General features: G+C 35.9%; 2 protein-coding genes across 2 annotated transcripts in view; one reads left to right on the top strand and one right to left on the bottom strand.

The window, feature by feature from the left end:
* Positions 1-15,380, bottom strand: part of LOC149085386 (uncharacterized) — a 35,290-nt gene that overhangs the window by 17,195 nt on the left and 2,715 nt on the right. The window lies entirely within an intron of this gene.
* LOC149085387 (myosin regulatory light chain 12B-like) lies at positions 2,792-10,834 on the top strand. The gene is made up of 8 exons (XM_089233375.1): positions 2,792-3,020; positions 3,657-3,926; positions 5,940-6,015; positions 6,192-6,293; positions 6,425-6,500; positions 8,062-8,110; positions 8,216-8,358; positions 10,579-10,834. Exons 1-7 carry the CDS (start codon positions 2,907-2,909, stop codon positions 8,327-8,329), a joined length of 801 nt encoding a protein of 266 aa, XP_089089501.1. The 5' UTR covers positions 2,792-2,906; the 3' UTR covers positions 8,330-8,358; positions 10,579-10,834.

Here is a 15,380-nt window from a genome sequence, read left to right as displayed (position 1 = left end):
AGCGTAAATTACACAACGTGAAAACAATGACGGATCACGCACCTTCGACATTCATTGGAATTGAGACGTGTAATAAAATGCCTGTTACGTGTATTGAATGGAAACATGGAACCATTCTCTTCGAAACGTTCCAAAAGCATCAAGAGATGAAAATATAGCCAAACGGTCAGGACACAGATGTTAAATGCCGTTCGTTACTATGGGAGATAATGTATTTAACTATCGTTTGTGTCAATTACTTCGGAAAATCATTTTGAATTAGGTCTTTATACACATTCGCCTTACTAAGGCACACAATGTCGTGTAACTACGTTACTACGGAAACGTTCGTTGTAATCATGTTTGGGCCAGTGTTCAAAGGGAGAATAAAGTGACTAATAGAAAGAACGGCTTTTACTTTCTTATGTATTTCGCTTATAGTGAATAATTATAAGACAATTAATAATTTTTTTCTGGTGCATTGAGCCTTATTCACGATACATACTTTCATATATTATTGCATGCAATCATTGGCGTACGCAAGGTACGCAACCACCCCCCCCCCCTTGAGAAAATTCTGCGCACTCCTATGCATACAATGAACAAATGAAAATTTCCATATGTTCAATCATCGTATTGTACATTCTATTCTTGTGCTTCATTTAATTTTAAGCATTATTTATAAGGTTCTAAAAGCAATTAAATTGCTAGAAAACAATGATTTTTTTAAATAATACCCCTGCCCCCTTTTTAACAATAAAACTTAGAATAAATATTTATTTTTCTTCGCGAAGAGTGGAGTTTAATATCAAGATTCGTTTTAAATAGTCATCTACGTCAACGTTTCGTAGCGGTGATTATAAAAAAAATGTTGGCGGCTATATATCATCATCACTCTTTTTAAGTTTGTAAGTACGCATGTATATCTCCAACCTCTGCTAACCATGTATTTCCGTAAACTTTCAAACGGATTACATGGTTTTGTTCCAGATTTTTTGAATGTAGGGTAAAATAAATAGAGTTTTTTTTTCGAGTAAATATTCTCTTGACACACAGTCACCCACTGTTCCTTCTTAATTTCTGGTTTGTTTGTTTTTCACAGAGAAGTCATTACAGCTAAGTCAAATCTAGAAGTCAAATCAAAAGCAGTGGAAAAAAATGTGGAACTCGTCCAAAATCCTTGTGGTAGATAATTTTATTTTGCTGGTCAAAATTAAATACAGTTAAAAATTAACGACTCTTCACTCTTTTTTAGTTACTTTCGCCATGCTTGTACTTATGAAGATGAATGAATAAAAACTTTTTGAGCAATACCCTGAATACTTCATTAATTTAAGAAAGTAGAACAAATGTGAAATTTAATTGGAAACACTGATCAAGTCTATTGCTTAGTTTTCACGAATTCATCATAAGAAGGAGTTAAACTTGTAAATCTACTTAATTGAATGCATCTTGATTAACTAACAGTAGTTGCAAAATAATTTTTTTTATCTATATATACAAAATTGATTTTCTGTCTGTGTGTGTCCGTATGTTCTCTATACAAAACTGCAATTTTAGATCGATCATCGCCAAATTTTGCATATATACCAAACAGGGCGCAGATTGAACGATAGGCTATTTTAAAAGTTTGTCAGAGCAGGACAAATTCCCGAAATGGGCAAAAAACTGTTGGGCAACAATGGTTTCTGGGCCTCAACAATCATTTTCGGAATGTTTACTTTGGTTCCCTAGCAATGCGTTTCAGACATGTATATGCATTTATAATGGTTTGTCCCTTTTTCTTCTACAATATCAACAAACTCTATCTAAATGCCAGCTATTATAATATTATATCCGCATTTGAAACTACTGAAACTAATGATTTACACAATCGTGCCTATCAATACAAGCATTTGATAATATTTTTTCTCTCTCTCTCTCTTTTATTCTATCATAACTAATTACAAATGGCTCTCATTTCTTTCGTGACTTGTGTGTCGAAAACATATTTGTTGTTTTGGGTCTAGTTGTTCCTTTGGGGGGGGGGGGGGGGAGGGGAAGTGGGCTGAAAGTTGCTGGTCGTTCATACATACAGGACTCAAGCGCTTACGCAAGAGAGGTAGGGCGCATTGCATTGTTTTTTTCAGAAATTAATGGGGGCAGCCCCTTTACAAAATTTATTGGGTCGGGGGGGGGGCCTCAAATGGCCTCAGGTCCTAGGTTCCGGTGCCTTTGAGTTATTCTATTCGGGGGCATAAAATTGCTATAGCATAACAAAATGAATATGCGCGAATACTTCAAATTTATTTGGTGCATCTTATTTAGAAGATAGGATGAAATTTTTTTTAGTATTTTAATTATCATATAGCATTATTAAATTGAATTCGTTTTCATAATATGAATATACATTTTGCGCGTCTAGTTGAATTATTTTACTCATCAAAATATTTCATTAGCTTAGTAAATGAGTAGAGACGTCCATTTTAGTTTTATATATCATATGTATGTTTTATATGCCATCATATATGGCTACTTGCCGACATTGCAATTTGATCTGATGTTTATATGGATGTGAACCTTTTTTTTCTGTATTTCCGTTACGTCTACCTTTTCATTACCGTCATTTCTACATCATGCAAACAGATCTGAGTGAATTACCCACACTTCATCAAGAGGTAAACCTTATTTAGTACACACCTCTGACACATAGTTTATATGATCATTTTTTTAAATATTTATTTATTTAATTTTCTGTTTTTTTTTCTCTTTCGCGTCTTCAATTCGTTCCGTCTAACACGAGGCCACCAAAAAAAAAAAAAAAACCACGATTCATTTTAGCGGGATTTACCCGCCCTTGAGAAGATAGAGTCGATGCCATAAACACATGCATTAGAAGTTACAATTTTCATTGGTTCTTAGTGAGAACGTCACTTGCCATCAGGTATATGAGAGTGAAATACTACCGGTTTAAATCATTTTATTCACTTATTTTCACAGCAGTCGGGTCGTTGGGATTACCATTAGATAGAAACTACAATCACCTGTTTCGTCTCATCATGGTGAGCATATATCGTTACCTTGAATGCATTCTTTGTAGGTTCTCGAGTTAACGCTACTGATTGATATTAATTCTCTTACTTGAAAAGGATTTAAATATGAATAATTTTTGCTTTGAAATTTATTTTAATGCACTAAATAGAAAAATAAATTAATGCATACAGGTATATTCCGAAACAAAATTGCGATTTCTTACGTTCACAAAATTACAATACAGCAGAGTCTCGATAATCCGAGGTGATTCGGATAATCCGATTACTGAAAACTCGGATTATCCAAAAAATCTACAGAAAATAAGTTTTGCGGGTGGGGGACCTCCCTATATTTATTTTATGGTAAATATAACATATACAGTATATTGTGTATAAAAACTTAAGAAAATGCAAGGTCCATCCCGGGCCGTCTTAAGAACATCATGAGCCCCAGAGCAAAGTGATTTTTCTGAGACCCCTACGCGGCTAAACATTATCGGTCACCAATACATGCTTACATCAGAAAAATGGGAGCAAGAGGTTGTTAAGACGGCCGACTCTCTTTCATGGCACTTGTTTTCTTTTCTTAAAAATTATTCAAAAAATTTTTCATTGAAGAATTTTGTGATTTTTTTTTTCTTTCTCTTCAATTTTTCATCTCTCCAGGGCGATGAGGAGAAAAAGGAGAAAAAGAAGAAAAGCAAGAAGAAATCAGAACAAGAAAGCTCAACTGATGTGACTTCACCAACACCCGCAAAACCAGCATCAGATGAGGTAGTTGCACCTAAAGCCCCACCGTTGATTCATAAAGAACCTATCCGGACGGCGGCACCACTTACACTTGAGAAAAAACTATCCTCAAAAAGAAGAGCACAACGTTCGGGATCGAATGTTTTTGCCATGTTCACTCAACGAAAAGTTCAAGAATTCAAAGAGGTTCGTTCGTGATTTCATACTTCAGTACCTTGTAGAACACACACGTTAAAAATGTCTTTATCACCATTTCTTTAACAGAATATTTTAAATAGCGAATCTGATTCGGCATGCGGAGATTTTATGTGAATGTTAATAATTGAAGAAATTATTTACACCGTGCCGGTCCCCGCGTCTAATGAATGAGGCCCTAGCATGGTGCGCGTTGTAGAGCCTGTGTGATAAGCGAACTAATTTTACTCATCGGAAGATTCAAAGTTGGTTCACCAAAATTTATTAGTTGAGAATGTTGGTTTTACCCGTGGTTCCCTGATTCAGCAACCAACAGTATCCCATTCATACTCATTAGAAAATTTAAAAATAGACGGCAGTATATGTGACGCGCCTCACTGTTTCTTCCCAAAATCATCGTCAAGGAGATAAGTCGAGAGGTTATTAATAGTAGTAAGGCATACCGCAGTCATTTCACTCTTATGAGGATTAACTAAAACTGAAAATTAATATTTAAAGGGAAGTTTTAATGGCTGCAATCACCATGTTCCAGCTAGCAATTAAACCAGAGATCTTTAAATATGAAGGATATCCTGACTGTCGGGCATAGGCGGAGATAGACTTGGAAGTCTGGGAGGGCACGGTCATTATTGCTGGGGGGGGGGGGGGCACGATGATGATGTCAATTCATATATACATTAGATCAATCGACTCCACCTTTAACGATGGGGGCAATGCCCCCCCCCGTATCTCCACTCATGCTGTCTGGTTCTGACCTAGGGGAACCAATCTATTATACAGCACTTGAAAGTGAATGTTATGTTCAATAGTCCTTATAACGTAAATCTAAATAAATAGTTATTCAGCTTACACACAGGATTATACAGTCATGAAATTGTGACTCGATAATCTACCATGTGGTGGAGGGGTTGAAGCTAGCCCACGGTTACTTGACATTTATTACTGATGTCTCTAATTCAGATTCGCTCCAATTAGCATTGGCGAATGGTTGAAATGGTTGAAATACGGATAATCCATGACATACCTACAATCTATGCATGATAACATTATAATTATTGTTATGACAATTTACATTATGAATTCACTATACGGGGTGATTCAAAAAAGATTGGAAAAACTTTAAGAGGCGGTAGTACACACCAATACAAACAATTGCGATCAAAGAATGCATGGTCTAACATGAAACGCAAACGTGCTAGCGCGTTTCGAAACGGCCGCTCCACAGACGTTAAAACGACATTCCTGTTGAAATTTATCAGGAGAAAAAGAACACTATATGCATGCAAATGTAACCTAGGGAAGAAGAAGAAACCGTATGCAAATCTGCGTCACAGTTAATAAAAAGTGCTCACTCCAGCCCTGTGAAGTTATTCCAGCGTGCAACCTTTCTACAGTTGCAACGTACGGGATAATGGCTCATTTTAGTAATACTGAAAAAGCAGAAATGCATTTCATTTACGGAGCTGCAAACGGAAGTACCACAGAGGCAGCACGAATGTACGGTGAGCGTTTTCTGCATGGGTGATTGCCCATTCCGAAAACATTCACGCGCGTGCATCGGCAGCTGCGCGAAACGGGATCCTTTCTTGCTCCCCGTCTGATGCAGGTCGTACAGGGACTGCCAGAACGGATGCATACGATTTCTTCTTCTTCCCCAGGTTACATTTGCATGCATGGTGTTCTTTTTCTCCCGATAAATTTCAACAGGAATGCCATCGCGCTAGTGCGTTTGCGTTTGATGTTAGACCATGCATTCTTTGATGACTATTGTTTGTATTGGTGTGTACTATCACCTCTTAAAGTTTTTCCCATCTTTTCTGAATCACCCTGTATTTGGTGTGTGTGAGAAAAATCTTGGCCTCGGATGTTCGGAGTCATCCCATTTCAATGAATTTTAACGTACCAACAACTAGATATACTGTACTACGGATGCTGCTAATAACCACAACTCCAGTATTACTTATTGGCTCATTCAATTTTATCATTTCATTATTACTTTTATAGGCGTTTCAACTTATTGATCAAGATAAAGATGGCTTCATCAGCAAAACTGATCTGAAGACGACTTTCGACCTTCTCGGTAATATTACTACTTCTTTACACTGTAGAAAATGTTTGAAATTTCTGTAGAAAAGAGCAAAGAAAAAAAGTCATACAAAAAATTATACTTTTGCAAAATATTTTTGGTTTTTGTTTTAGTAAAAGTTTTGTTCATTTTTGTCAATATTATTATTATTATTCGTATCGTTTATTCAGGTCGGGAAGTAGACGATAGAGATCTTGAATCGATGTTGGCGGAAGCACCCGGACCTTTAAACTTCACTATGTTTCTTACTATATTTGGTGAAAGGATATCAGGTGTGAAATTTTAAAATTACCGCCTTTTTCTCTCCTTTCTTCAATATTATTGAAATTGGCTTTTTCCAATATTTTATTTTTTAGTACTATTATCATATTTTATTTAAACTTGCATTTTCGCAATGTTTTAGGAACCGATGAAGAAGATGTAATTCTGACAGCTTTTTCAATCTTTGATGAAGGTGATGGCAAAATGAAAGAGGAACTGTGAGTTTTGTTAATAATATCAATTTGATACGATAAAAACTCTTCCAAACTTTTCCTCGAAGGGATTTTTTCTGAAAAAAAACATTAAAATATCTGAGCTCAAGGAGACCCTCCCCCTACTGGACTGAATCTTTATCTAATGGGCATTGTAATTGATGATTTGAAAAGTTGATAAATGATTATCGATTTCACTTTTATTTATGCTAGGAATTTCATTTGTTTTCACTTTTGCCTCTGGAAAGCTGTAGGTATTTTACGACGCCCCAGTCTGGACTCGAATACTTCGGCTGCAAACTGAATCCCCGAGCCTGATCGAGAATCACGGCTGCATTTTGCAAACCGTACATGCACCTCGTAAATATTCCTCTGAGGAACTCTTAACGAATGCGGCATGTCGGAATGTACCATGTACCTAACGTAAAGTTTATTTCTGAAGACTATACTTGTTACATGTTCGAATAGTGTTGATATCTGTCTTTCGAATTCGGAAGCAACGACGTGGCAGGTAATGTTTCCTATTTCGTATAATGCCTGTATTTTAAAAGCAAGTAGCCCCCCCACCCCCCGATTTCCCTGTGTGGAGAGACTTTTTTTAAATGGGAGATCAGCTCGCATTCGTGACTTGAAGTTGGAAAACCACGGAAAATCAACTTCAGCCGATCACCACGGTGCCCTCTCTGGAGTTCGAATATGGATCATCGCAATGCGAGTCGATGACGATACCCACACGACCACACAGCGAAATTTACTACTCACGTAAAATATAATTTTATATACGACCTATCTTTGAACTAATATTAATTCTTGTTTAAAAACCATTTTTCACAGCCGTTATCACAATTAAGCCATATTCCCAGTTTTTACAGTATGTCTTACAATTTATGAATAATTTTAGAATTCACCTTCCGGCAGCCCAGTGATTGGATCATTTTCAAATTTTTGAGTTTACAGATCCAGGTACAGATATGTCGGTGTGAATAATATACGATGTGTCTCATAAATTTGGATGGATTTTTTTACCGTGGAGCGGTTTGTCAAAGATTCGGATATTTCCTGACACAAGAAAAGAAAATTAGTTATAATTCTCACCGATAGGTGACGTTGCCTAGTCTCATGATAATAAACAAATGAAAAAACCCCCTTTAAAACACAATGGGAAGCAACAACTAGCTTATGAAAAAAATTATCTCTAGATAATAATGAATGCGAATTAAATTATATCTTTGTTGCATTATTATGTCTCTCTGGAAGACTGCGATGTTGACACTGATATATTAGAAAAGACATGTTTGGTGAACATTCTCAAGTGAAAACAAATGCCTGCTTTATAATCTAGCTGTTTACGTCTATTTTGTTAACGTGGTGCTAAATAGACCCTTTCCATCGACGAGAATATCTTTCTTTTTCTTTGTGCCAGAAAAATATCCGACACTCTGACAAGTCTAAGAACACAAACCGCAACCCGGTGCATCAATTTGTTGATCTTTTTTAAATGATTTTTGAAAATCCGTCAAAATTTATGACACCCTGTACATCAACTAAAGCTTTTTTTTATTCGCAGCTTGAAGAATACGTTAAGGAAAAGAGGAGATAAATTCACACCAGAAGAGGTAAAATTTTATTTTTATAATTTCACTATTTTTCAGTAATTGCTAATAATAGTACCATTAAGATAATTTTGCACCAATGATTATTTTCTTATCGTTTCGTTTCAGGCGGAAGATTGCTTGCAAGAAGCACCAGTGGATAAAGAGGGTTACATCAGCATTCGTAGGTTCACCCAAATTTTAACAAAAGGTGATGAAGATGACGATACGGACGGTGGTTAAAATGCTACGCTCCAATATTTAATTATATAGTAAGTAATCACATTTTTCTTAAAATAAAATTCGTTTATGTTTTAGGAAATTATTAGATCTCTTTTGTGAGTCTGATTGAAGTATCGAAGTCGATCTTAATACACGGTGTCCGGTCTAAAGGTATCCAAAAAAAGTAACGGCTTATAGTGAGAAAAATCACGAATGATTACTTATAAATTTAAGTTGCATTGAAGAGTCAAACTCGTCAAGTTTATTAACTGGCTAATGAGGTTCAATGTAAGCACCTCCAGTGGCTCTGTAGATGTTCTAACGCTACTCGATCTCATGCCGAATTTTATTGTCAAATGTCATTTGAGGTGTTATTAAATCAACCACTGCAGCGATATGCTGTTTCAAATCATGTGGGGGGGGGGGGGGCTTCACATTTCATTCAGTTCGTGTTTAACACACGTCATTGATTAAAATTCAGCTAGTCTAAGCACATAGTCAACCTCATGTTATGGCATCCACATGCTACTACTAAACTAATCATACATCTCATGAGCATTCAGAGAACTGAGAACTTTAATGAATTGGTGCATGTCGGAATACGCCCTATATGCGTTGTGTGCCATCGTCAAGTTTTCTACTGAGAAATGCTGGTTGTAGTTTTGAGATGTGTTTCCATCTATCTTCCGAATTCGGAAGCAAACAACAACTCAGTAGTTTATTTTGCCTGTATCACGTACTATGTGCGAATTTTAAATGTTTTATGCCCTCCCCCGTTTGTTCTCTGAAAAAAAAAATCAAGATATCGGCTCGCATTTGTGCCTTGAAGTTGGAAAATCACAGAAAACCGACCGATCACGGCGTTCCCATGCTGGAAATTAGCGCAACTGCTGTGAAAGGTCCCTCAAGGCAGCTGTCGATAGTGTCTATGCGTGACCTTACTAGAAAACTTGGTTGGATCCTGTTGATACACTTAAATCACTCCATTCTTAATTGATAGCACTTAAGCATGTGTGTGGTTCTCTAAAAAATATCACACACACATTTATTTTAAATGCCTTTAGATGGAGCACCCTGTATAATTCAGTGTTTTCTCACGAGACGATTGAGAAATATTAATATTGCATATTGTTCCTGTCAGATGCTCATATGCATAATCTAGTGGGGGAAGAAAAGAGATGGAAAATATATACGTGTTGTGTGTGTGAAATAAATTTTAAACTTATTGCAGCATTCAAGTCTGGAATACATATAATGCAAGTTTCGGTCATAGATAGGCAATATTTCGCGGATGTTCGGTTTTTCTAATTGAAATTTAGTCACCCTAGCCGGAGGGCGGAAGTAAAAACATGATTGGTGGTGTGCTCGAAACGTGTTGACCTGTATTATTTAATCACGTATTTATATGGAGTGACCCCCATACGTCCAGTTTTCGACGTTATTGTCCCTTTCGGTTTCAAGAAATATTCTTGGTGCAATCCTCCTTCGAAGAATGTTTTTTTTTGCTCGTCAGCAGAGCAGTCTTGGGCCCACCCGGGCACGGCCAGAGGACCTCAAGGGTAGAGGGCGGCAGAGGGATAGTGAGAGATTAAGCATGTAAATTTGTAAGCAGGGGTTTCGGGACAGGTGGGGGGAGTGCCTCAGAAAAATGTCTTTGCCCGATGGCCAGTGATGCACTTAGGACGGCCCTGCTCGCGTCAGGGAACAGGTCTGGCTTTAACGCGTTTCTTTCTTCACAGGAAGTTCGCGTCGCGTCTCTGATATACTAATTAATAACGGAAAGCGAATACTCATGAACCGCAGACTCGTTGCTTGTCTCATCAATTGCCATCGCGTCCACATTACGGTAAGCTGAGCTAATCAACGAATAGAAAAGTCAGCGCGCGTAGTCTACTCAGAATTTGAACAACACGTTGCAAGCCATGGAATAGGAGAATCCAGAAAAGGAGGGAAGATGATAGTACGTTTGGAGGGAGAGGGGGTTATCGAACATTCTTGGTTGTGTTCAACTCCTATTGAGATTAAGACGAGACGAACAGAAACTAGTTTTTTTTTCTAATAGAAATATTGGCAAGTGTAAGTTAACTTTTTCAATTTTTTAAAAACTCATATTCCAAAAATCACTTTTAATGTATCTTTCTTGGCCAAATTTAAATGCTGTAGCTTCAGCAACATCAGCACATAAGTTCCTGCACCCTAAATTCAACCAAGCTGTTTGTTAATGTTTAAACTAACAACCCATGTATCAATTGCGATTTTTTTTTTTTCAGTTTGTGTTATGAAAATACAGACCATGTTCAACTTCAACGAATTACCTTTATCAAAGTTCGATTTTATTCACATACAGGATCTTGGAAAGGTTTTGAACTCGACAAAAAACAGTCAATTACTACGACATATATCAGTTACTCCGATCAAAGTACAGTAACTATATTTCAATTAATTTGTAATGTAATAAATGAAAAACTGTATTTTATTAATCTAAATGCTATGGAAAATCAATGAATAAATGATTTGATCTGTTAATTGCAGTAATTCATTCATGTTGATGGCATGATTATTTATTTTAACTTACGAATTAGGGCAAAATGTATTTTCACATGAATCGACCTTCTCAGCGTCATTAAAGCCAGGTTCTCCTTTCTCCTTTAGGAGCAGCTTTCTACAGTGCGTGCAGCGTGAAAACGCTGATTGGTCAAAAAAACCTGAATTGCTGATTTTTAACCAATAGAAGTTTTCACGCTGCACACGGCGCAGGAATTCTACTCCTAGGAAAACCTGGCTTTACGAGATATCTTGCCTTACTTGACGCTTTGTATTTCGGCAATTGCGATACATCTCACCTCCTTAAAACCTTCTTATTTCAGCAATGACGAGCCCTCTTATTCTTTTCAATATAAAAACTTGAAAAACATGTGAAACTTATAAAATTGTATGGTATAAAAATGAATATTCAGCAACGAAAAATACGAAAACTTATCCAAATAAAATATGCGTCATCCAGATTTGTTATAAAAAATTCATAAGTAAAAGAATTTGATTATTCATTTATAGAATTCAAAACAGGTAAATCCAATTTTTTGATTCTATGAATTTTTGCCAGGTGGCAAAAAAAAAATGTGGTAAAAAGTATTTTCTTTCTCAAATAAAATATGCATCATCCAGATTTATTATAAAAAAATTGATAAGTATACGGCTTTATAATTACTTATAAAATTCGAAACAGGTAAATCGAGTTTTTTAATTCCATGAATTTTTTCCTGAGCCCTCTAAATATTTCAAATAACTTTACGCCTATGAACATTCATAGTTACTTTTTAGGACAGTTGTAAAAATGTCAAATAAAAATGAAAATAAATCTTTAAATAAAAGGTATTCCTTGCAGAAAATCTTATAATTAAAAAAAAAATTTAATTAAAAAAAAAAAATCTTAAGAATCCTCTAGATTAACGTAAAGGCAAAGTTATCTTTCATTATGATATTTTGAGAAATTTAATCGCGCGAATTTTTTCCCAAGTATTTTTTATATTCAGATATATTATATTTTTAAGCGTAATCCGAATTAGGGGAAGTTGATTTTAATTTAAAACTAGGTTTAAGAGTTGTGCGCTGCTTTGCACGTTTATCACAACATTGGCCTTCTGATAGTCGTATAAACTGGGTTCCGCTGTATTCCTTCCTCCATTCTTCCCTCTTTTAGAATCCTGAGACCACCCGATGTCCGAATTTGAATCGTTTTGTATTGCACTGATATTTATATTGCTCTAAGGCCGGGATTTTTTTTATACACTATAAAAGTTTTTTTATAAAACATGAAAAATTCAACCAATAAGCTTATTGATTACATTCGCTCGAATGTAACCTATGAGCTTTAGGATGGCATTTTTGGAGTTTTTTAAATTTTTGCTCAATGTCTCTGTTTATATGCATCAGAGAGCAAAAGTGTAAATTACAATATTGTAGAAGACAAAATTTATGTATGATCTTTTTCTACGGGCTATAGTTATCGAACTACAGAGCAATGAAAGTGCTACAATTTTTGCAAAATTACGAAATACGCATATATCGCAGAAATATTGATGCAGAATTTTATTGAATATTGGTGATTAAATACTATTAATTTATTACACATTAATTAAACATTAAATGTTAATAAATTTTCAAAGTTAACACAAAATTCAAAAATAGGTAAATAGAATCAAATATTAAACGTTATTACATAATGATGTTATAATCACCCGTTAAAAAAGTGAAAATTTTCTCACTATACAATATCTCAATTCACAAACATTTTGATTCATTACAGTTGTATAATTTAGCTCCCTTTTGAAGGTCCTTCTTTGAGGCTTAGTATATCCTGCAAGTACAGGTGCACGCTCTTTGCATGAAGAAAATGACCCGCAGCATGAAAGTCAGCATTTTACTGACAGTGTCGAGAAGTAGCTTTCAGTCTCCCGAGCACTCTGCCTGAATGAAGTGTTTTACACGGGGGGGGGGGGGGAGATAATGGATCATCCCCCTCCCATCAGGTATTGACACACCTACGAGCCCTCATCTCATCTAACATCCCTCCCGTCGGACCAAATTCCTGGTCTATTATGTTTTTTACAATATCAGCTTTATGCTCTTCAGTAAGCATACCTACACATTTTTGGTGTCTCACAGCGATTGAACATTGTTTGTTTGCACCGAATAATGATAGAAAACGTAGTATAATAAATGTAATTAATTTGTTTAAAGAGTCCTAGTGAAACTGGAGGTTATAGCAACTTTTTTTCAGATTTTGCAAAAATTATCACATCAAAGAACAGCGTTAAACTGGGTAAAATGTTTTTTCGCATTTAACGCTGTTCTTTCCCAAATTTCTTCCGTTTTTATAATTTCAATATCTCCGTAAATATTGCACTTAGAAACATGGATTTTTTTTTGTTGACATCACACACAGGAGAGACAAACCAACAACTTTCTAATTGGAAGTTAGAGTACAGGAGGGGGGGGGGGACCGTTTAAAAATTTAGATTTTTTATTTTGTGACATACTGTATTTTCACTCTCAAATCTAGTACAGGGTAATTTTTGAACACCTGTTGAGCAGTTTTTAAATCAGAATCATACCTCTACGACAAACGGTTAGTGAGATAAAGGCCACGCTAGCACTTACAGGACACCCTATTATACACGTAAAAAAAAAAAAAGATGAAATAATTTTTCAAAAAAATTATAATAATTGTAATTTTTGCACTTGGTTGAACTTCAACAATTTGGTGTAAAAACAGCTGGGCCGTCTTAAGAGTATCATGGGTTCCCGGGCCAAGTGGGTCTTTTTGAGGTCCTGCTAAGTAAATTCTAGAAAATTTCAACCAAATCTCATTTTTGTGAGGCCCCTCTTCTCTTGAGGCTCCTGGGTCGTGCCCGGGTGGGCCCATGCGTTAAGACGACACTTTAAAACTGTCCTTTTATAACTTTAGAAAGGAAATAAAAGAATGACCAGAGGGGTCCGGTTGTGCGTAAATGTCTTGAAATTCCACTTGTGCACAAGAGGATCTGCATCTCAGTAAGACCCCATTTAAAGTGTCTCAATTACGTGACTTTCACGTATATGAGATGTTTGACTTCGGTCACGATTCATAACTATACCTTTCAACGTTAAAATATTTCATTTATTCGATTAAATATTTCATTTATGCGATTAAATATTTCATTTATGCGATTAAATATTTCATTTATGCAATGTCAAATAATTGACGTTGTGTTGTGCATTGAACGCTAAATCTTTGGAATCTATGGACATCATTTCCAACTATCAAATCCGCGAAATTTTTACAGATTGTGAAAACATGGCGCTGAATTCCATCCGTATTATCAACGCAAAAACTATAAACTTTAGGTTGACAGATATGAAAAGACGCATTGAGCTGGTTAGAGTGCGTTAGCCCAGATTGATAAGATACTCGCATAAAGTACCAAAGGATGTTTAGAGGTGTTGCGAGTTCGATACCCGGTTTACCCTTGTCAGAAACTTTCCTGGCACAGGGGTAAAACAGCAATGCTGACATGACCACAGAAAAAGATTGCTACCGCAGGGAGTCCCGCACAGAGGGGTTAACGTACAAACCTGTCGGTGAGTAAAAAAAAGGCTGCCATTCATAGGCGTAAAGTTATTGGAAATGTTGGGGGGTTCAGGTCCTAACAACAAAACATCATTTATACGACGCGCCGTGTAAACGAAGTTTCAATCACGCCGCCGAAACAGCGGGTCAAATCGTCGTACAAATGCAAAAATTGTATAACTGAAACGTAATTGAAACAACCCCCCCCCCTCCTCTTCCGTAAAAATTTCCCTAGGGAAATCGGAATGAAAAGTTAAAAACTTTGTAATTTAAAATCATATTTCATAAAATTAAAATCAAGAAAAAAATATATCGTGCTCAGAAAAAATTATATCGCAGTCAAAACACAGAACTCACACACACACTCAAACACAGATTGAACATGGAATTGAACACATAACATTACTGTTTCTTAAATCTCAAACACTTTATTTAAAAGCTTGAACAAAAAAATCGTGTGTTTTGTTGTTCGGTTTCTATATCCAAGCAAGAAGTCAATAACGCATTGAGCTCAGCTCTTTTGAAAAAAAATCAATTTTTTCAGAAAGAACAACGTTAAATGTGGGTATTATGGCTTTTCCGCATTTAACGCTGTTCTTTCCATTTTTCTCCGTTTTTCGAATTCGAATATCTCTGCGAATATTGCACTTAGAAAACATGGAATTGTTTTTGTTGACATCAAGAGAGACAGGCCAACAACCTTCCAATTGGAAGTTAGAGGACAGGGGGGAAATAGTATAAAAATTTAGATTTTTTTATTTTGTGACACACTATATATATATGTATATATATATTAACTCTCAAAACTGGTGCAGGGTAATTTTTGAACACCTTTCGAGCATTTTTCGAATTAGAAGCATTCCTCTACGATGGACGGTTGACGAGATAAAGGCTGTATTAGCACTTGCAGGACACCCTGTATATAGATGATACTGAATTCTGATGCTACTTACAATAACTATG

The sequence above is a fragment of the Pholcus phalangioides genome, unplaced genomic scaffold (genome assembly GCF_987345545.1).
Source record: "Pholcus phalangioides strain wild (caught in Gottingen) unplaced genomic scaffold, Ppha-v1.0 ptg000007l_1, whole genome shotgun sequence".
Lineage (NCBI taxonomy): Eukaryota > Metazoa > Arthropoda > Arachnida > Araneae > Pholcidae > Pholcus > Pholcus phalangioides.
This window is presented reverse-complemented; position numbering and strand designations above follow the sequence as displayed.